This window comes from Neopelma chrysocephalum, unplaced genomic scaffold, assembly GCF_003984885.1.
Source record: "Neopelma chrysocephalum unplaced genomic scaffold, ASM398488v2 Primary Assembly neopelma1_84, whole genome shotgun sequence".
NCBI lineage: Eukaryota > Metazoa > Chordata > Aves > Passeriformes > Pipridae > Neopelma > Neopelma chrysocephalum.
Window position 1 is genome coordinate 1,978,747 of NW_020897746.1, and position 20,202 is coordinate 1,998,948.

The 20,202-nt window shown below is 51.0% G+C and overlaps 1 protein-coding gene across 2 annotated transcripts; it reads left to right on the forward strand.

The window, feature by feature from the left end:
* The first annotated feature begins 230 nt into the window (after positions 1-230).
* On the forward strand, positions 231-7,310 carry LOC113971562 (Golgi apparatus membrane protein TVP23 homolog B-like). Of its 2 annotated transcripts, none has more exons than XM_027691632.1 (7): positions 231-313; positions 1,410-1,489; positions 2,422-2,566; positions 3,015-3,104; positions 4,654-4,785; positions 4,871-4,999; positions 5,997-7,310. In XM_027691632.1, exons 1-7 carry the CDS (start codon positions 311-313, stop codon positions 6,027-6,029), a joined length of 612 nt encoding a protein of 203 aa, XP_027547433.1. In that variant the 5' UTR covers positions 231-310; the 3' UTR covers positions 6,030-7,310. The 2 variants fall into 2 exon arrangements, with proteins under 2 accessions (XP_027547433.1, XP_027547434.1); XM_027691633.1 differs by lacking the exon at positions 231-313 and adding an exon at positions 583-783.
* Positions 7,311-20,202: the final 12,892 nt, after the last annotated feature.

The following is a 20,202-nucleotide window of genomic DNA, read 5'->3' on the forward strand; positions in this document are numbered from 1 at the left end:
GGGCCGGGATCGGGGGCCGGGATCGGGGGCCGGGATCGGGGGCCGGGCGGTCCCTCAGGCGGTGCCGTCCCCGCCCCCGCCCGTTCCCCTCAGGGCCTTTGGCGGGAGCGGCGCGCGGACACGTCTCCCGCCGGGCCCCCGTCAGCGCGCACGCGCGGGCTGGGAGGGGCGGGGTCACGGGGGCGGGCCGCGCCGCCATTGGTCTGCGAGTGTGCCGTACCGGGGTGTGGGCGGGGTCACGGGGCGGGACGCGCCGCGATTGGTCTGCGGAGGTGACGCTCGCGGAGGGGCGGAAGTGGCGGCTCCGACCATGGTACCGGGATCGGGGGTGGCGTTGGGGTTGGGATTGGGATTGGGAAAGGGGCCCTCGGCATTTGTCACAGGACCGGGATCGGGCAGCCGCAACCGGGATCGGGATTGGAGGGGGGCTCTGGGCGTAGGACCAGGATTGGGACTGGGATTGGGATCAGGCCCGGCAGCGGTACCGGGATATGGGCGGCAGCCTGCGGGCCCCGGGACACCGAGGCGGTTCATCCCAACAGCCCCTCGTTGTTACCAACAGCCCTTTTTGGGCTCCGCTGCCGCCCGGTGTTTGACACACACATTCCCTGATATGGGAATGGAGAGCTCGGGGGGTGTCACATATGATGCCTTAAAATCTATATTATGTAGATTTTCAGGCATCACTTTGGCCCGCTGTTTACAGGGTCACAAGAGGCAGGGCTTTAGTCACAGCAATATCCCATCCTGGCCGCAGTTCGGATAGGGAATTCTCTCTGAAGGGTCAGTAACAGAATATTCTTCCACTTGGGTTGTTATTCAGGCAAGAAGAACAGGTTTCCGAGGCTGCTGGTTAAGCACTGGGAACACTCAGTGTTTGTGATGAGCTCTAGAGCCGCAGGGCTGGGACTGGTGGGGGCACGAGGGGCTCAAAACACTAATTCCTCAGGAGAGGCAGCACTGATCTCTGCTCTCTGTGACCAGGGACAGCACCCAGGGAATGGCTGGAGCTGTGTCAGGGCAGGGTCAGGTTGAATCTCAGGAAAAGGTTCTTCCCCCAGAGGCTGGTTGGGCACTGCCCAGGCTCCCCAGGGCAGTGGGCACAGCCCCAAGGCTGCCAGAGCTCCAGGAGGGTTTGGACAACACTCTCAGGGACAGGGTGGGATTGTTGGGGTGTCTGTGCAGGGCCAGGAGTTGAACTGGATGATCCTTGTGGGTCCCTTCCAACTCAGGATATTCTACCATTCTATGCATTTTTTGTTTTGTATGTGGTTAAATCTTCACATTCTTCCTTAACTAATTTTGATCCCGAGGTGCCTCTGATTTTCTGAGTGATCAAAACTGTCCCTGCTTGAAGTTAGAAATGGATTCATTTTTCTCATGTAACCCTTCTCTGTTCCCCTATTCAGGACAGTGATGACATTGAGGATGTGTCTCTCTTTGATGCAGATGATGATTTATCCAGGAGATCAAAAAAGTCAAAAATAAGGTCAGTGGCCACAGAGGGAGTTTCTAGATGAGCTCTGGGCAGAAGTGTGAGGAAGGAAGGACTGTCATGTTACATCAAAATATGTAATGGCAAATACTTTCTTCATTGATTTGGAAGTTATGGAGAGCAATTTCTGGATAACTGAGTGCACCAGTTCCAGAAGCTCAGTTGGAATCTGTAGATCTGTGTTTTCATGTTTTTGGGTGCCCTCACACTTGACCTGTGTTTGAATTCCCGTGTGTGAGGAAACCACAGTGACACAGCTCTGTGTAACGGGGGGTTCTCACCGTGTCAGGTGCTGGGTCTGGGCTGGTCCATTATCTCACCCCAAATGTGTTCTGTGCTGCCCTGCTCTCTGCCAAGTCCTGGCCTGGTTAGTCCAGCTGGCTCCTTCCTAGTTCTGCCCAAAATTACCCCCCTGGAGCAGTGTCCATCCCCCGTGCTGTGACCTCGGCTCTTGTTTCTGACCTGAAAACCAGAGAAACTCAGCAACCTGGGCTAGTGCAAGATGTCTCTGCCCATGGCAGGGGGGTGGAACTCGATGAATTTAAGGCCCTTTCCACCCCAAACCATTCCATGATTCTATGAAATCAGGAAGGAGGGCAACTCTGATGTGTTGAGAAGTGGCATCTTTCCTTCAGAGGAGTTTTCTCTGTCAGAACCTCTTTAAATTTACCCCATAAAAACTGCCATGTGTTGAACACCAGGTGAAGCTCCCTGTCCCCTCCCACCCCAAATCCTGCCTGCATGTGGGATATCCCTGCATGCAGAATGTCTCTTCCTTGTGGTGACCTTCCACTCAGTTTGTGTCCCATATTTTCAGAACTTGTTGCACACTGGGTTCATGTTATGATGCTGATCCTTATGCTGGGAGATCTCTTGGCAATGTCATTTGTGTGAAGGAGCTGTGACTGTCCTGTCCTTCATTCCAGGCACCCAGTGGCATCATTTTTCCACTTATTCTTCCGAGTCAGTGCCATAGTTGTCTATCTGCTCTGTGAGCTCTTAACTAGCAGCTTTATTGCCTGCATGGTGACCATTATCCTCCTCTTGTCCTGTGACTTTTGGGCTGTAAAGGTAAGTTCCTCATGCTTTTTGTTATCTTTGCCTTACTGTATAAAAATAATTGACAGTGATGTTCATGTCACAAAAAAGTAACTTCTTTGTGACTTTGCTGCAAAATGATACCCAAAAATACCCTCAAGTTCTGTGATGGATTGGAAAGTGTTATGAAATAATAAGTCTGTGTACTTGGTTTCATTTTGAAAACCAAATAGGGAATATGTTTTAGACTTTTTTTTAAGCTTTGTTATCAGATCACTTCTGAACCAGCAGAAATCAGTCATTTGACATTGTACTGGACATCCTAGAAAACAGATTGCTGTGGGCATAAGGGCCTTGAAATCTCATTTTCCCAAATGTGAGGCACACAAGCACCATGGAAAACAGCAACCCAGGCAGCTGAACTTTGGCAAAAGGTTTCTTTTAGCAGGAGGCACAAAGCTCATTGCTCTTCTTGTTTCAGAATGTCACAGGGAGGCTGATGGTTGGCCTTCGCTGGTGGAACCAGGTGGATGATGATGGGAGAAGTCACTGGGTGTTTGAAGCCAGGAAGGTAAATTCCTTTGTTTTGTTTCTTTTATCTTTTAATTGTTTCTGTTTTATGAACCCCCCTATTAATTGGTGGCTGTGCTTGTGAAGGTAGATTGCACAAGGTACAATTACTTCCAGCCACAGGTCTGTCACCATGGGCTTGTTTCCCAAAGGCTGCTGGATGAGCTTTTGGATTGTTGAGTTATTTAAAAGTTCTCATAATGTATTGAGCTTAATGTTAGTAACTTAAAAGTCCCACATGAAAGGCAAGAAAGGTTCCCATGCTGTATCAGTATCCTACAAATTTTCTGGTGTGAACTTGGAACAGCTGCTTTGGAAAACTATTGGAAGTAGGAAGAAACACATAGCTGGTCCTGGCTTTGCTTTGCCTTTATGTTCCTGATGCCTCTCTGGTGTCACATCTTCAGACATGTCACATATTTGCCACTTTGGATCCTTATTTTAGTTATAGGACATAGAGGAATGGCTTCAAACTGACAGAGAGTAGGGTTAGATTGTATATTAGGAAGAAATTCTTCCCTGTGAGGGTGGGGAGGCCCTGGCACAGGTTGCCCAGAGAAGCTGTGGCTGCCCCATCCCTGCAAGTGTCCAAGGCCAGGTTGGAGCAGCCTGGGACAGTGGAAGGTGTCCCTGCCCATGGCAGGGGGTGGAACTGGATGAACTTTAAGATCCCTTCCAACCCAACCCCTTCTGGGATTCCCTGATCTCTGGATGGAGCAGATCTGGAGTGCAGTAAACATCCTTTCCTAAATCCCATGGGAGCACTGCAGTGGTTTAGGGATTGAACCTAAACCTTTCTCCAGCTCAGTTTGTGCACTCACTGCAGACACATTCTTTCTTATAACAGTGCTAGTTTAGAACAGCTAAAACACATTGGGAAAGGGGCAAAGTGAGCTGAACTGCTGGTGGTGTGAACTGGTGGTGGAAACTTGCCTATTAGATGTTAATCCAGTCCAGATTTTTTAGCTGTTATAGGAGGTGTTTGCTTGGGGTCTCCCGCCATGTACAGACTTTATAAAATCAATAGCGTGTGTCAGACCTCTGTGCTTGTAAAGGAAAAATTGCCCTCCTTGGATGCCTAAAAATATTACTATTTATTTCTACCAGTGCTAGGATTAGTGAAATTCTGCTTGTCTATGTTTTTGGAGGTAGAAGATTACACCTTTGTAAGTGAACCATGCAGTAAATGTCATATTTCCCAAACTTTTAGCCCGAGGCATTACAAGAGGATCTGAGGCTGCAACCTCCACTGTGTCTGATAGAAAATTGACAAAAGGATCTCATAAATGGAAACACTTTCTGGTGCTGAGAGGTCTTTATGTGACTAATAATGAGATTAATCTTGAAATCACCCAGTGCTGTTGTGTGGAGGCAAAAAGCAGGGAGCATGGGGATTCTACCCTTTTTTTAAGGACAATGAGATCTCTACAGAGGAGCAGCCTGTTGATCCTCTCAGGCCATGGTGTGACTCTTGGGGATGGTGCTGTGCAGGGTTGGACTCGATGATCCTTCTGATTCTGTGATTCTGTGATCTTCATTCCTGTTTTTAGGTATCAGCACAAGGGAGTAAAACCTCATCTGAAGCAGAATCCCGAATTTTCTGGTTAGGCCTGATTACCTGTCCCATGATCTGGGTGATATTTGCCTTCAGTGCTCTCTTCTCTTTCAAAGTCAAGTGGCTGGTGAGTTCCCTCCTCAGCTCCATAACGGATCTTGCACCCTACAAATAAGGTGATGGAACTCTGACTTTATCTTCCTGTGCCACAGGCAGTGGTTGTGATGGGGGTGGTGCTCCAGGGAGCCAACCTTTATGGTTACATCAGGTGTAAAGTGGGCAGCAGGAAGAACCTGACCAGCATGGCAACCAACTACCTTGGAAAGCAGTTCTTGCGGCAGGTAAGATTCCCAGGGCTTTGGAAACCCTGGGAAAAAACAACACTGTGGCTCCAGAAAAGAGTTGTTATTTAGGGCTCTGCAGTGGGACCCTTCACACGTTGCCTCCTTGTGAATTTGGGCTCCCTCAGTTAAGTCACAGAGTCTCTTGCTAATTATTGTCATCAGGTCTCATTTGCAGCATTGTGTAATTTGCTGGTGCCATGGACAAGTGACATAGGATTTATTGGGATATGTCTGGTATGCTGGTGTAATGGTTTGAGAGCCTCAAAATCCAGTTCTCGAGTCCAAACCCCCCTCCCTCATCTCAACCCAGTGTGAGATGGGTTTTTCCAGACACCACACAAGACTCAAAACAGGGGGAAGGGATTATATTACAATGACTTTACAAATAAATATTATAACACATTACACACACAATCTCAACTATCTCTACCATGATAAAGCAGTATTTACAATGGATCAAATCTCTTCTTCCTCCAAATAAAAGTCCAGGAGGGAAGAAGGAAGACTCTTAGCTAAAAGGGCTACCACTGCCCTTTATGTTTCTTCTCATTTCCACCCAGCTCTTCTCAACAGCTCCTTTTCTGCCCCAGCACTGGGTTTTCTTCATTTCATGGGGCCCTGCAGCAGTAGGAACAACCATCCCTGTTCCACTTCATTTAACTGCAGCTTTACTGGTTTTTCTGGCTGTATTAGATGACTCTGGGGAGAGGTGGTTTGGCTGCCACAAGTTCACAAATATTTGCTGTAATTACTGTCACCAGTATGATCAGAAAAGCAAACACTGATCACCTTTCTTGGCACTCTGTGCTGGGATCATCCTCTCCTGTAGCTTGATTTGCTTCTGAAAATCTTGATTTGCTTCCTTTATACCACGGCAGTGGTTACCCAGAGGCCCAGCCCTGTCTCAGTATCTGGCAGAAATTAATGTCTTGCCCCCAAAATCACAGACTCATAGTTCTCCTGTCCTTTTCTTCTTTTATTTTGCCTTCTGCAGACCGTGGCTACAGAGGAGCAAACAGCATCCTGAGTGTGGTGGAAGCCTCAAGCCAGGCTGGATTCACAGCAGTGACCAACAGAGAACGTTGCTCAGACCATGAGATTTGGGAGCTGCACACGAGGTGTGAATCAAAAGAAGTAAATAAATTGTGCAAGACTTGAGGTTAACGCTCCTGGCAACTTATGTTCCATTTTCCACTAGCAGTTTGTGTTTAAGTCCTTTCTTTAGTTTGGTTAATGAGAATTAATTCGCTTAGACTTTAAATCTAAAAACATCCTAGGTGGGTTTCCTGCAGGTTTAGAACTACTGGATGAATTAAGAGATAATTGCTGGAGATTCTTCAGAAAAGCCATGCACAAGCTGAGCCTTCTGTCACCTGGGAACTCCTCAACTCCTCCAGCAGTTGGTGCCTCAGATAGTTTGTCGTGGACGTCGCTGTGTTTTGCTCTTGGAGGTTGTTGCTGCTTCTTTTCCAGTTTAGGTAGTGACATTCTGGCCCTGCTTCCCTCATTCCGTGATTGGAACAGCACTGAGAGGTTGCAGTGAAGGACATCTAAAGGAAATGGAGCTGTTGGATTAGTGGGAATATCATTGAAGTCTCGTAGAAGCTGCAGAAAGTGAACTCTGAGCAGCTCCAGGCCCTGGTTTATGTGAAGCATTCACAGATCTCACTAACATCCCAAACCCCTGGATTTATGGGAATCCCTGTTCTCCCTGTGCCTGTATGGAGAGTGTAGCAGTTCCAAGGAAGGCTGCACACATCATTCCAGTGAGGGGAGGTGAGAGCAGCCCTTGTCTGACCAGCCTGTCACAGTGAGGCCATCGGGTGTCCTGCTGTGTGTGTTGGGGCCACAGGGCTTTTGCTCAGGCCAGGAGGGTGTAGGGATCAGCAGGGAATGTGACTGACAGGGTTTTAACCTTCCTGGAATCCACGTGGTGTGCTGAGGAGTCTGGGGGCTGGGAAAAAAGCCTTTTGTAGGATCATGAGACGTTGGCTTGCAGTGTTCACTGGGATGGCAGAGAGTGGTGTGTTCAGTGTGTGGAGTTAAAAGTCTGTACAAAAAGGGTCTGTTCCTTCTTGTGGGATTTGTGCTTGAAAACTTTGGATGAGGTATTTTAAATGAAGAATGTGGGTTTCTCTTTGAATAGTGGGTGTTGTAAATTGTGGGATTGCATTCACATGGTTCCTCTCCCTGTGTTCCAGCAACACTTGGGAGCTGTACATTTAACTCTTTGGATTGATACCTTCCTTTTGTAAATAAATATTTATAAAATCTTGAAATTAAAATAATGCTTTGTTTAACCAGAGCAGACATTCCTTCTGTGGTTCATGGCTCAGCTCTGTTTCTACACCATGTTCTTGCCATGTAGCTTTAACAGGGGTTAAAACTCTTTAAGTTAAACGGTGCTGTTTCATGAGCTCTGGGCACAATTCCTTTCACCCAGGGATCTTGAGAGTTTTCCCTGTGGAAACACTCTCTTCCTAAGTGTGCTGGAGTCGTTACCATGCAGAGCTGGAGTCTCCTAAGGCTTGGCTGGAGAGGTTGAAATGCTCCTTCTGAGAGCAGTCAGAGGTGCCCCCTGCTCAGGTCTCTGGCTTGTCACTGCAAATGCTCGTGGCACCACGATGTGGGAACTTTTGGACCCCATTTACATGGAAAGGATCATTTATTTCTATGCAAACAGGCAAAATTCAGTGAAACCCTGAAGTAAAGACACTTCTCCAGCCACACGGGGACGCTGGTCGGACGTGATGGAACAGGAATCCTTCCTGCTCCTGCTCCAGCCCAGCGAGCCCCAGTTTGCTGCTGGTCAGAGGCACTGGCCCAGCTCCAGCCACGAGGTCGTTCTTTTCAAAAGTGTTAAAATTTTTGGACTTTAATGTTTATTCTCCCGCTGCCAAAGCTCCCCCCAAATTGCTGGAAAAAAGTGCTTTGCTGGAAGTCGCAGTTTATTTAATCAAGGACAGAGGCATTTCTTAGGACGTGCCTTTAAATAGAGCCCTCTTTGGTTTATTTTTAGCCTCTTGGCAAACATTCAGTCTTTTGGCTTCTGAGAAACTGGCAGTTAATTGCATTTCTCCCCAGTGTGGATCGGAACCAAATTTCTTATCGCTGCTGCACTTGGGTGTGAGTCCTGTTTGATTTTCACTCGCTGTGTGCTGGGGTTTCCTGGGGAGCAGGAAGTGGGAGTTGCCACAGAGCAGAGAAATTCTCTGAATGTGCCTTTTTTTTTTTTTTTTACCACAAGCCTCAGGACTCCACACCAAGCCAGTTTCTTGAGCATTAGCTGTGTAATGCTGGCCCCACCTCAGCCCTCCAGAGCTGGGTGGGGGCTGAACTTTGAAGGTTTATAGAGCAGAAATACTCCAAAAGTAATAATAATAAAATACTCCTTGCTCTGACATAGCAAAGCACGCCTCTGATGTCGCGAGCACAGGGGAAAGGTGGGCTTGAAATCATCCTCATTTTCCATTTTTGAGTCCTTGGAGCAGAGTACCTTGGGCCAGCGAGGAGCTTGGGGACAGAATGGGCCCTTGGGACACTTGCTGTCTGCTGTTGGGGGGCACAAGGTCTCACCCTTCCTGTGTGTCCTGAGCTGCTCTGAGGCTGTTTGGTCACGGCAGGGACCTGTGGTGTGCCCTCCCCCACTGTGCAGCCAGCTGGGTGCTGGATCCCCCTGGGAAGGTGCCAGGACACAAGGAAGGATTTCAGGGACACAAGCAGTGGTTTTCCTAGCCCTGTGCTTTAGCATGTTACCATTATGCACCTGGATGCTCTAAAACAAAAGCTTTCAAGGCAGATTTTCCCCATCTCCCCTCCCTCTGTGCTGGGGAAGGGCACAGGAGGATGCTGAGTGTGCCAAGCAGCCCCGGGCACTTGGAGCCTGTCTTTTCCTCCATGGATTCCTTGGAGACTTGCTGGGGCTGGAGGCCTGCAGGGGAGGGGTCTATTGTAGCAGCTTGGCAAGGCCACACTCAGCCCTGCTCACAAGGGACAGGACATCCCAGCTGGTATTTCCTAAACAAAAAGCTGTGTGAGCTTTGGGAGAGCAACGGGAGTGTGACCTCTGGGGAGAGCTGCCCGTCAGGAGGGTGGATATGGGCCAGGACCCAGCCCCGCTTCCAGGGCTCCTTGCAGGAAGGAATTTCTCGCTTCCCTCCTGCCTTTCCTGAGCAAACAGCCCAAATTTGGGAGCAGGCAGCCCTTCCCACCCTGCAAACCCACCGCCAGCCAAGCGCCTCCCCACTGCCTTGATAAGGCAGCGAAGGGCAGAGAGAAAGGAAACGCTATTTCTGTGTCACTGAGAGCAGCATTTTCGTGCCACAGAGGCCACGTGGGCCTGTGTGTGCTGAGAGTGTGTGCTGGCAGCACCCTGGGTGTGTTGGATGCCATTCCAGTTCCTTCCTCTCCTCCCCAGGGCCAGTGTGTGGCTGGTGTTGGGCACATGCTGTGCTGGTTTCCACTACTCGCCCACAGCGCTCAGAGGCTTGAACTCCACTCCTCTTCCTCAGGGAAAGCATCACTTGTGGTGCTCTCAGCACCCTCTCCCTGCTCCCAGCCGTGTCCTGAAGCTGCAGGAACATCTCCTGGGTCACAGTCACCCCTCAAACCCAAGGCTTGCCTCGAGCAGCAGCTGATCCCATGTGCCTTGCAAAGCTGTGTGGAAATGGCAAGCACAGCCACGGTCCCAGGAGCACCTTTGTACCTCCTCAGGTTTGGGGCTCCCTCAACATCACCTGGTGGATTTTGGTGCCATTAATTTGGCCAATTCCTTTCCAAGCCCATAGAGATTCCTGGTATTTGCAGTGTCCTGCAGCAGAGAGCTCCACAGATAACACTGTCCATGGAAAGATGTGTTGCATCTCCTCTGTGTGGAAACTGCCTCCAACCTAATTTGGTGCCCATCTGGAGAGGGAAGGGAAGGTCAGGGGTCCTCTGTGTTTGCAGTTGTACATGGCAGAGACACTGAGTTTTGTGTGGGGTTGCACTGCTTTAAACGTGGGGTTTGAAATTCCAAGAACAGACTTAAACTGCTGTTGGGATCCTGCTGGATCTGCTCGTTGGAGTAGCTTGGATTTTTTCCCCCAAACTATTAATTTGTAAATTATCCAATTAATGGCTGTTCAAGCCAGATCATCTCATCCCCCAGCTGCTTGTTGCACATTTCAAACAGCTTTAATATTTGCCAGGTGAGACTTTCCTTGGCAAAAGCCACATTGATGCTCTTCATCAATGTGTTCTCTCTGTGAATCCTGCTCTGTAGAACTCCAGTTTGCTCAACATGGGAGCTGGGCCTTCTGGTCTGTTTTTCCTCATATTCCTTCAAGAATCCTTAAAGAAACACCAGGATCACACTTGCCACCTTCCACCCGCCCAGCACCAGGAGCAGCAGTTGGTTGGGGGATTGGTTACTCTGTGAGTTCATCCCTGAGCCCTCTGGACTCCTGCTGGAAACCTCCTTGGCCTGCTGACTTATTCCTTTTCGTGTTACCAGCTAGAAACCTCCTCCTATTTAATTAATTTTGGGTGAGTTCTTTAGCTTTTTTTCCCCTCTTTTTTTTTTTTTAATTTTTAATTTTTTTTTCAATCCCAAAGCAACATGTAAACAACTCCATAGTAACCTCTGGAGTACATGAGTCATTCAGCTTTTCTGCCACAGGACATACTCCCTTGCTCCTGCCTGCTCCTGTGTTTCCAGATTAAAGGAGACAGTTACTCACGGTTTCCTACTGAGTGTACCAGTGTTGAGTCCGGCCCTTTTTTATGGTGTGTGGAACTTTCCCCCTTAGAGAGATCCTCTACCCCTCTGGGACCTTCCATGCTTGTCATCCATCCCTCTCCTCTAAAGTTTAAAACTCATACCAGTTTCTTTTCACTAGTAGCTGGATTATGTTTTGCTTTTGTCGGAGCCCTCCCTCACATCTGGACCCTGCAGCAGAAGGAATTTGTGTCACCTCTGGTCCCACATGCACCTCCCAACACCTGAGAACCCACTGGAGGTGCCCAAACCCACCTGCAGGCAGAGATCCCAACCCAAAACATCACCTAAAATCTCTCTGGATGAGGACAAAACTACCCCCCTTTTCACACAACTCCAGGGTACGTGAGCACTTGATTTCTCCTGTTTTAAATAGCGGGGTTGTGCCCAGAGGTTTGGTTTAATCAGGATCTGGACTGGATGGAGGAGGGGATGGGGACTTTGCTTGGATCCTGCTCCGTCCCTGGCTCACAGAGCAGATCCTTGTTGGTGGGGCTCAGCCAGGAGCTGGGGCAGGAGAGTGACCAGGGCAGTTTGGGGGCTCTGGCACTGACACCCAGGATGTGGGACCTTCATCAGGCATCACAAGCCACGCTCAGACTGATCCCCTCGAGCTCTTCTGCAGCTGCTGCGAGTGGGACACCCCAAATCCTGCTCTTCCCGAGAGCAACCTCAGGAAAAAACGCAGGATCTGTAACAACCCTGTGGGATTTTTCTCTCCGTTTGTGGAGCAGCATCCCCTGGGCAGCCTTTAGGGAACTGTCAACCAGCGATCCCCCGGACAAAAACCTCCTCATCCCCCACAGCCCCGGTGTCGAGCCCGCCCTCGAGTCCCTCCCACAGACCTCAGTCCATCCTCTCCCATCCAATCCCTCTCCCGTCCAAACCCGGCAGAGGGAGCTCTTAAGCTTTTTTTTTTTTTTTTGTGAAAGAATAATTAAATAAATAATAATTTAAAAATGGAACAATGAAAAGTTTTCTGGGAAGGTTTGTTGGAAACTCCTCCGAGGATCAATCCTGCGGCGTGTGAGAAGCTCCAGGAGCAACCTGCCAGCCCGGCACATCCCCTGGGAGTGTGGGACTGCGGTGGGAAGGGTGTCACCTCCCCGTGTGTCACCCCTCCTCTCCAAAGAGGAGAACGGTCACCAAAACCACCTCGGAGCGCTCTGGGGCCGCGCTGGGATAAAGCGGGATATAACGGGAACATGATTCACCGCCCTGGTGTTACAGGGTGGTGTGAGCAACCACTGGAGCTGGAAAAAGCAAGTAAAAAGTGAATTTACTGCCAGCTCTGCGTGTGTGGGACCGGCTGGCGGGGCTGTCTCCTCGAACAGATCTCGGGGCCGTCCCGATTTCCATCAGTGTTCCCGAGGAAGCCATTCAGCCCCGGGGCCAGTTCCCAAATTTCTGGGGGCACATTGTGCCCCACTGCAGCCCTGTGGGTCCAGCACCCCTCCTGGGGCATGGGCTGGGTGTTCCTGGAGCAGCATCTCTGGGTTTGGGGTGCAGGGATGGAGCAGCTCCTGGTCTGCCAGCCCCTGCTCCTGGTTCCATAGCTCCAAGCGCACCCTCCTGCTCCAGATCCCACGGACTGTCCTGTTTGGAAGCACCTTGGCAAGGATTTGAACTGGGACTGCTAAAGCTGGGCAGTGCTGCTCCACCTCCCCCAGTGTCCAGCGTGCTGGCACCTGCCCAGGTTGGCAAAACTCAACCTTCTCCCCAGTTTTGCTGCCAGAAACCATGAGGGAATTTTACTGTCGGGTTTAGTGGGAGCTGGGCAGGTTTAACTGTTGGACACCACAAAAAAGTTGTGTCAGGCGCTTCCATGCTCCAGCACCCACCATTGGTGCTACGAAGGGACAGTTGGATGCTTTCCCTGCCATTCAAATGGTGACATTTTGGGATGAGAGGACTTGGGATAAGACAACCTGGCACTGCTGGCTGCCAGGTCACAGCCCCTGGACTAGGGAGGTGCAGCAATGTCATGTTGGTGCACTCAGCCTGGCTCAGCAACACAAAGCACAACAACCCTGGTCTTTTTTGGGTCAGATTCAGCTTTGCTTTGCATGGGCAGGGATGGGGGAGATGATCCCATGATCCATGAATGAGTGGTGAAGAGCTAGGGCAGCACCTCTCCCCCCTCCCAGCCCATCCCATGTGCCAGCCCTGCTCAGTGTGGGTGCAAACACTGCTCCCAGCACATCTGTCCCAGCTCAGTGGTTTTCCTCAGCTGACAACCATGGGACTGCACAGCCCTGAGCCTGGGTCCACAGAGCCCTTGGGAAGGTCCTTGGGAAGCACCTGGCTCCCTCAAGTCCTTTCCAAGGTGCTTGAGAAGGTCCTTGAGAAGGACTCGGCTTCCTCAGGTCAATCCCAAGCCTCTCCCTCACAGCACTGGGTGTGGCTGGCCTTGGTGATGGGTGAGGAATAGCTGTCACCCCTCATCAGGCCTGCACCCCCCTCTGCCACAGGCAGTTCCGACCCATGAACTCCCAAATCCATCATGGTTTTCCAGTTGCTCCTCATCCTTTGTGCTCCAGGCAAGCAGCTCAGCCCCACTCCTCGGGTGGTCTCACCCAGAGCCATCAAGTACAAACATCCCCAGGATAACTTTTGGCAATGTCAAAGTTTCTGGCTTCAGATCCATCAACAGGACTCGCCATTCCATGGGACTGCTTTCCCCTCCCCTCGCTCCCACCAGACCTTGCAGTGCTCTTACATGATTTTAGGGCATCCACACAACAACCAACCTGTTATCCAGGCCTCACATTTCATTTTTACAAGGTGGGACCAAGGTTTGCACACCACAGCCTCACCCAGCTGCCACCCCCACCCATGCCAAGCCCTGCAGCACCTTCATCCTCATCCTCATCCCCCACCAGCACCACGAGCACCATGACCACGTGTGTCTCGTGGCTGCTGCTCGCTCAGGTCCCTCTCCAGGCCTAGGGCCACGTGTGTGTAACACAGGACTTGGCCTCAGCAGGGCTTGGGGGTTTATATTTTTATTAAAAGCAGCAAGAATTGATTTCCTCTCCCCTGTGACCTGTTGCCATCAGTGCCCATGGATGGCTGTGAACACTGGCACTGATGGAACAGTGTTCCCTGCCCTCCTCCCACCACTCCGGGGGGAACTCTGAATTCTTGCTCTTCATTTGCAAGTTTAAGGTCTCTTTTTTAGCAGGGAGGAAACTACATCAGATGCCAAGGACTTTTCAAGATTTCCATCCAGTTTACGTCTGTGCCCAGGCAGTTTGTTGCCCATCCCACTGCTCACCGCCCTTGCTGGGCATTTGGGATTTTGTGTGGCTGCACTGATGTCATGTGGAGGGTCCAGAGCCACCCAGGAGATGTGGGGTGAGCAAGGAAGGAGCTGCCATCTCTAGGCTGGGCTGATGCACTTGCTGGCACAGGTGGAGAGGAGCCTGGGACCTTCTCTGTCCGAAACCTGCCTGTGCTGGGATCCCTGCTGTGGTGTCTGCACCAGCCCCGTGACCACCAGGAGATGAGCACCAGGGACAGACCCTAAAGTACAGCTGCTCCAGCTGCTGCAGGCACTGAGGTGGGACCTGCAGAGCAGGTGAGACCTGGAGCTTAGTGGACATGTCCTGCAGGGCCATAGGACAACCCTGGCAGAGGAAAGAAAATCCATTCCCTTCTCAAAGCTGAGGAAGGCTTTGTCCAGATTTCCAGTGTAAGCTTTACTGCCAGCCCAGCCCTGTGTGATGCACGTGGGCGCCCCACAGACACTGGAAGCAAAGCAAAGAAGGTTTGTGGCAAGAGCAGAAAGTGAGTCCTGATTGCTTGGGCAGGAGGAAAGAGCCCTGCAAGGATTACATTTCACAGGACTTTCTTTTTGCAATATTGGTTTCTATCACAATAAATTTCAGAATCTCTTTTCCCCAGGGTTGTTCTACAACTCCCTGACTGGAGGGTGGAGCCAGGTGGGGGTTGGTCTCTTCTACCAAGTGACAGGATGAGGGGAAACAGCCACAAGTTGTGGCAGAGGAGGTTTAGATTGGCTCTTAGGGAAAATATTTTCACTGAAAGTAAAGCATGGCACTGGAAGGGACTGCCCAGGGAAGTGGTGGAATCACCATCCCTGTGAGTGTACAAAACACATGTGGATGTGGCACCTGGGGATGTGTTTAGTGGTGACATGGTGGTGCTGGGGGAAAAGTTGGACTCTGTGATCTCAGAGGGCTTTTCCAACCTCAACAATTCTATGATTCTTCCTGGAATTAGGTGATTTCATGGCCTGACAAAGATCAGGGTGGCTTTTTCTCCACAAGCAACTAGAGAGCTCAGGGATATCCCACCTGTCCCCCTGCCCCCAAACAGCAGAAGCAGCAGGTATTCTCTGCTCACAGCCTGACTCCCTGGGCAGGGAATAGCACAGTGGCCTGTTATCCTGCTTTTCACCCTCCTACTGAGTGAGGTCCTTTCACACAGGAAAATCAGAGCCCCACACCTGAGCCAAACACACCATGTCATTGAGCCCTTGAAATTAAAAGTGGCTCAAGCATAAAACTCACCAAGCTGGACTACAAATCAAGCCTCTGCCTTCAGGCAAGCCCAGCTGGCTTATAAATCACTCCCTCCTCACTTAATAATTTGTATTAAGAACATCTTCAAATTCATGTCCTCAGGTCGAAAAGTCCATTAAAACGAGAGTCCAAATGACTAAGGGAGGTTTTTACATCTGTATCCAAGTTTGCAAGCAAATATAGGCATTTGTAGGAAGAGCTGTCATCCTCAAAGTATTTCTGCAAAAAAAGAATAAAGCCCAGGCAGGGAATGACTAATGGGAAAGGGCAGGAAAGGGCTGATCCATGGGCTGATCCATGGGCTGATCCACGCTCGAGCTGCAAGGAGTTTGGCTGTGGCTGCCTGGCTCCACCTTGACCTATGCAAATCTGGTTGAGTGAAGGCAGATTTCTTAGGAATATACAAATTTTCCCTGTTTTCTGGTGGCTCTTTGCCAAGCTGGGAGGGGAGGGTGTGCAGCCCTGCGGGGGCTCACGGGGTTTGTGCCGTGCTGGGGGACCACGAAAGGCAGTGGAATTGCCCTTTGTGCCCTTTGCTTCTGAAAAACACCAAAAAGTCTGCCGTGGGTTTTTTTCATGTTGAAAAATCCCTTATAAAATAAATTCCCGAGGCTGCTGAGAGCAGGAGAAATTCAACTTTCTGCACGTTTTCTGCAGGAGGGTGTCGAGGGGCTGGGATCCCTTCACTCTCCTCCCTGTGCTTGCACCCAGGATTTCTCCCAGGAAAAGAGGTTTTGGTCCATGTCTCTGTGAAGTTTGGAAGGTGGGAACACATCATCCATGGGATTTATGTGCCCATCTGGAGCTGGGAGAGCCAGGCAGAGGGGACCCCACAGAACAGGGCTCTGGGGTACTGTCCCTCCACAGCAGGAGCTGTTTCTCAGCTTGAAATCACCTTCCCCCTGTTCCTCACCTGCTCAGCCCCTGGGCAGAGGGGTTTCATGGCCCTGTGCAGCTTGCATGGATTTGGTATGGATTTCATCCATTTTTTGAATGTCAGCAACTGCTTTAACTGAGGCTCAACGACACCCAAAGGTGTGGAAGCACCAGGAGCTTTGCAATTCCCTGGGTGGATGACTACAGACACAACCCTCCTCTGCCTCCTGAGCATCCTCTCCTGGCTGGGAGCAGCCCCAGATGTGAACTCCACAGGAACTCAGGTCTCTCCTAGTCTAAATATGCATTGGAAGGAAATTCCAGCTCAGGCCCCTCCTGGCAAAGCTCTTGGGCTCTGCTCTTGTGGTTTGAGCACGCAGGACCTCTGACTTGCAGCTGCAAATATCTTGTAGTTACACAAGAGGAAGCAGCACAGCTCATGTGCCTGGGAATTATCCCATGTCCTAAAGCTTTGCCGGGCCTGGAAGCCATCTGTGTGACCCTTCCCGGGGTCGGAGGGGAGACATTCCGTTTTTCCCGTGTCATTCGGAATAAAAAGCCAAATATTGGTGCTCACAGCCCTGTGTGGGGACACTGTGAGCTATTTTTTTAAAACATGATTTAGCAACGCCCGAGCAAGTGCAGCCAGCAGCCTCGGGGTCCTGCAGGCACACGGCTGGGGATGTGTGGGATGTGTGGGATGTGTCACAGTCCTTCAAGGAAAGGGCAAATAAAAAAAAAATGAGCACAACTGAAAGGCTGAAACCTTGCAAGTCTGCAGGACTCAGCAGCTGCAAGGGGAAATGGGAAGGATTTCAGTGTCTGGAGAGATTAAAGCATGGACATGGATCCATGTGGAAGTGCTGGCTGGACACTCTAAGATGTGCAATTTATGGCAGTTCATGACTGGTAGTTGAACAATATCAGTCATCAGCAACCACAGCAGAAGGTTAAAATTCACTGATTTACATTTCAGTCACTTGGTTTAAACCAATCCCATACAGGTGAAGTCAAATTCACTGAATTTTGACCCCATGGACCACCCATGAGCACTCACCCATGAGCACCCACCCACACCCAAGGAGTTGTGGTGCCCCAGACGGGTTTGAGGTGCCCAGCTCCAGACGTGACAACCCACTCCCCAGAGAGCCTGTTTCTCCCCAGCTACAACAGAATAGAATATTACTTTCAATATTTAATTACTCAGGACAGAGCTGTGCATCTCCTGGCTGCACCTCTTCTTCCCACCAACGCAAACACAAGCTGGGGATGTGCCAATAAACCTGAATTTATCCCAGCTTTCCAGAAAAGGTTCTGCCTCTGCTCCCTGGGATGGGATCTTTGGGGGAAGAACTGGCTGATTGTGTAGTTCTGTGATGAGGAAGGTCATCATGGACTTGTTGTGTTGGACCAATCCAAAGCCATGGAGCTGAAGGCTTTTATCCTGGGTTTTTATTTGGGTACTGCCCAAATGTGGGTGAAGGGACAGACTTTGTTTTGGTGCACAAGGTGAAAGACAAGAGGCCAATGTGACCATGGGTGGACAGAGTAAGGCCACGTGGGTGCCAGGGCCCTTGTTCAAGCCTCACAAACCTTCTCCTGAATCTCCATCCTCTGGAGATGCCTCTGCCAAGATGAGGTGGTGAGTCCCAAATTGGCACTTTCCTCCTCCAAGAATAAGTCCAAGCCATGAATGAGGAGAGTGGGGCTGATTTGCATTGGAACGTTTCCTACAGGGAATAAATGAGGCAGCACGAGGAGGGGAGGATATCACCCTGGAGAGGCCGCTTGTTTACCACTACTCACGCTGCTCACAGGCAGGAAAAGTGGTCCTTGACTTCCCCCATCCCCTGGCAATCCGAGAAGTTGTTTTGATGTGTCGGGAGAGGCGTTGGAACTGTCTGAAACACTCACGGAGAGACGCGTGTTCCCACCGCTCCCGCCCCGCCGAGCGGCTGGGGCTGACTCAGATTTCCCGGAGATCCTCTTATCTCGTCCTGCCCAGCGCTCGCTCGGCAGCGAGGGCGAAACAGCAGCCCCTGGAAAGGCCCTTGGAAAGGCTGCCCTCTGCCCTTTCACAGCCTGATGGGGTTTCCTGGCTCTGCGGCTCCCACATCCCGAGAGCTGGAAAAGCCCGGTACTGCCGCTGGAGCCGCTCCTGGGGAGGGCTGGGGGGATGTGGCACATCCCGGCCGGCAGTGCCCCGAGCAGGGAATCACAGAATCCCAGGATATGCCGAGTTGGAAGGGACCCACAAGGATCATCCAGTCCAACCCTCAGCCCTGCACAGGCCCATCCCCAAGAGTCACCCCCTGTGCCCCAGAGGATCAGCCAAACCCTCCTGGAGCTCTGGCAGCCTTGGGGCTGTGCCCACTGCCCTGGGGAGCCTGGGCAGTGCCCAACCAGCCTCTGGGGGAAGAACCTTTGGCTGAGATCCAACCTGACCCTGCCCTGACACAGCTCCAGCCATTCCCTGGCTGCTGTCCCTGGTCCCCCCAGAGCAGAGCTCAGTCCCTGCCCCTCCTCTGCCCCTCCTGAAGAAGCTGGAACTGCAAAGAGTTACATGTTTAGTTGGGCATGGCCAAATAATTCTGCCCAGTCCTGGAAACCCCTCGGAAAGCTACGGGACACTTCCAAGAGTGTGTCGTGACATGGGACCCCTCTCGCATCACTTTTCCATCACACTGTGGAAATTAATGCTGAGGGCTTTGCTGGAGCTCTGGGAAAGCCAGGATGAGAAACTCAGTGTCACAGAATCATAGAGTCCCAAATGGTTTGGGTTGGAAGGGATTTTAAAGACCAACCACTTCCAACCCCCTGCCATGGGCAGGAACACCTTCCACTATCCCAGGCTGCTCCAAGCCCCGTCCAACCTGACCTTGCCGGGCCTGGCCTGGGTATCAAAGCAGATAGCCAACACTGTTATCATCATCAATAATATTTTCTTATTTTCTTAGATGTGGGGTTTGGTCTCTGTGTTAACAAAGGACTACGGGGAGGACCCTGGGCTGACAGGAGACCTTGTGTCAGGATCTGTGGCCATGGCCAGAATTTTGCACTCTTCTTCATGGCTTCCTTTTTTTTTTTAATCTGTGGCCAGTTCTTTTCTTTCCTCCCTATAACATGACCAGTGTGACATTTGGGCTCTCCAATCCCTTGCTGACATTCCCTGCCACCTGGAGCTCTGCCATGGTGTCCCTGTCCTCTGGCTGCTGTGCTCCTGCCCAAAGAGGAGGGATGGTTTCTCACCAGTCACAAGGACATCAGGCCATCATCCTCCATGTTGCCCCAAATTCTCCCATTGTGTTGGAGGCAACCCCCATCCAGACAGCTCAAGGTGTGTGAGAAATGAGCAAAATGCACAAATTTAGGGAAAAAAAACCCCAAACACACACAAAATATCATCTTGACCTGGCAGCATTACCACCAGGGGCAGCTTTGGTGTCTCTGACACTGTGAGTGCACTTTCCTGTTGCTGGGGACACCCTCAAATGTGGGATTCCAGCCCTTCCCTGTGACTGGAGACCTTCTTTGTGTCAGCCCAGCCCTGAGGGTGTTTTAACCAGATGGAGGAGGAGGAATGCAGGTGATGCAGGACAGAAAGGGATTTTCTGGGGCTGGGGATGTCCTCAGCTCAACTCTGACTTGCAACTTTCTCTGACCATGAGAAGATCTCCAGGCCTTGACCACAGCTCCAGTATTGACCCTGTTGGAGGAACTGGGCTGCCCTGGCTCCCTGCCTCAGTTTCCCCAAACAGAGCTACCACTGTACCTACCTTGCACGAGCAGAGGACACACAGGGACAGTGTTGTGCTGGACACAATGCCACCGTGCTTTCCCTCTCTTTAGTAGGTCTGGATCACACCAGCATCCCACCACACCCACCTTCCTGGCAGTGGGACCTCTGGGATGTGATCCTGAGCAGGACCCAGCCTGGCTCTACAGGCACTTCCCTGTTGGATCCCCCTCGCTGTGCACACAATGAGCACCTCTGGCTATGAACAGTAAATCCTGGAAGT

What these genes read in the sequence shown, in the direction of transcription:
- LOC113971562 (XM_027691632.1), top strand. An exon ending in GGGTGTTTGAAGCCAGGAAG is followed by an intron (nt 3,105 to 4,653) that starts GTAAATTCCTTT and finishes TCCTGTTTTTAG; the next exon opens with GTATCAGCACAAGGGAGTAA. An exon ending in CTTTCAAAGTCAAGTGGCTG is followed by an intron (nt 4,786 to 4,870) that starts GTGAGTTCCCTC and finishes CCTGTGCCACAG; the next exon opens with GCAGTGGTTGTGATGGGGGT.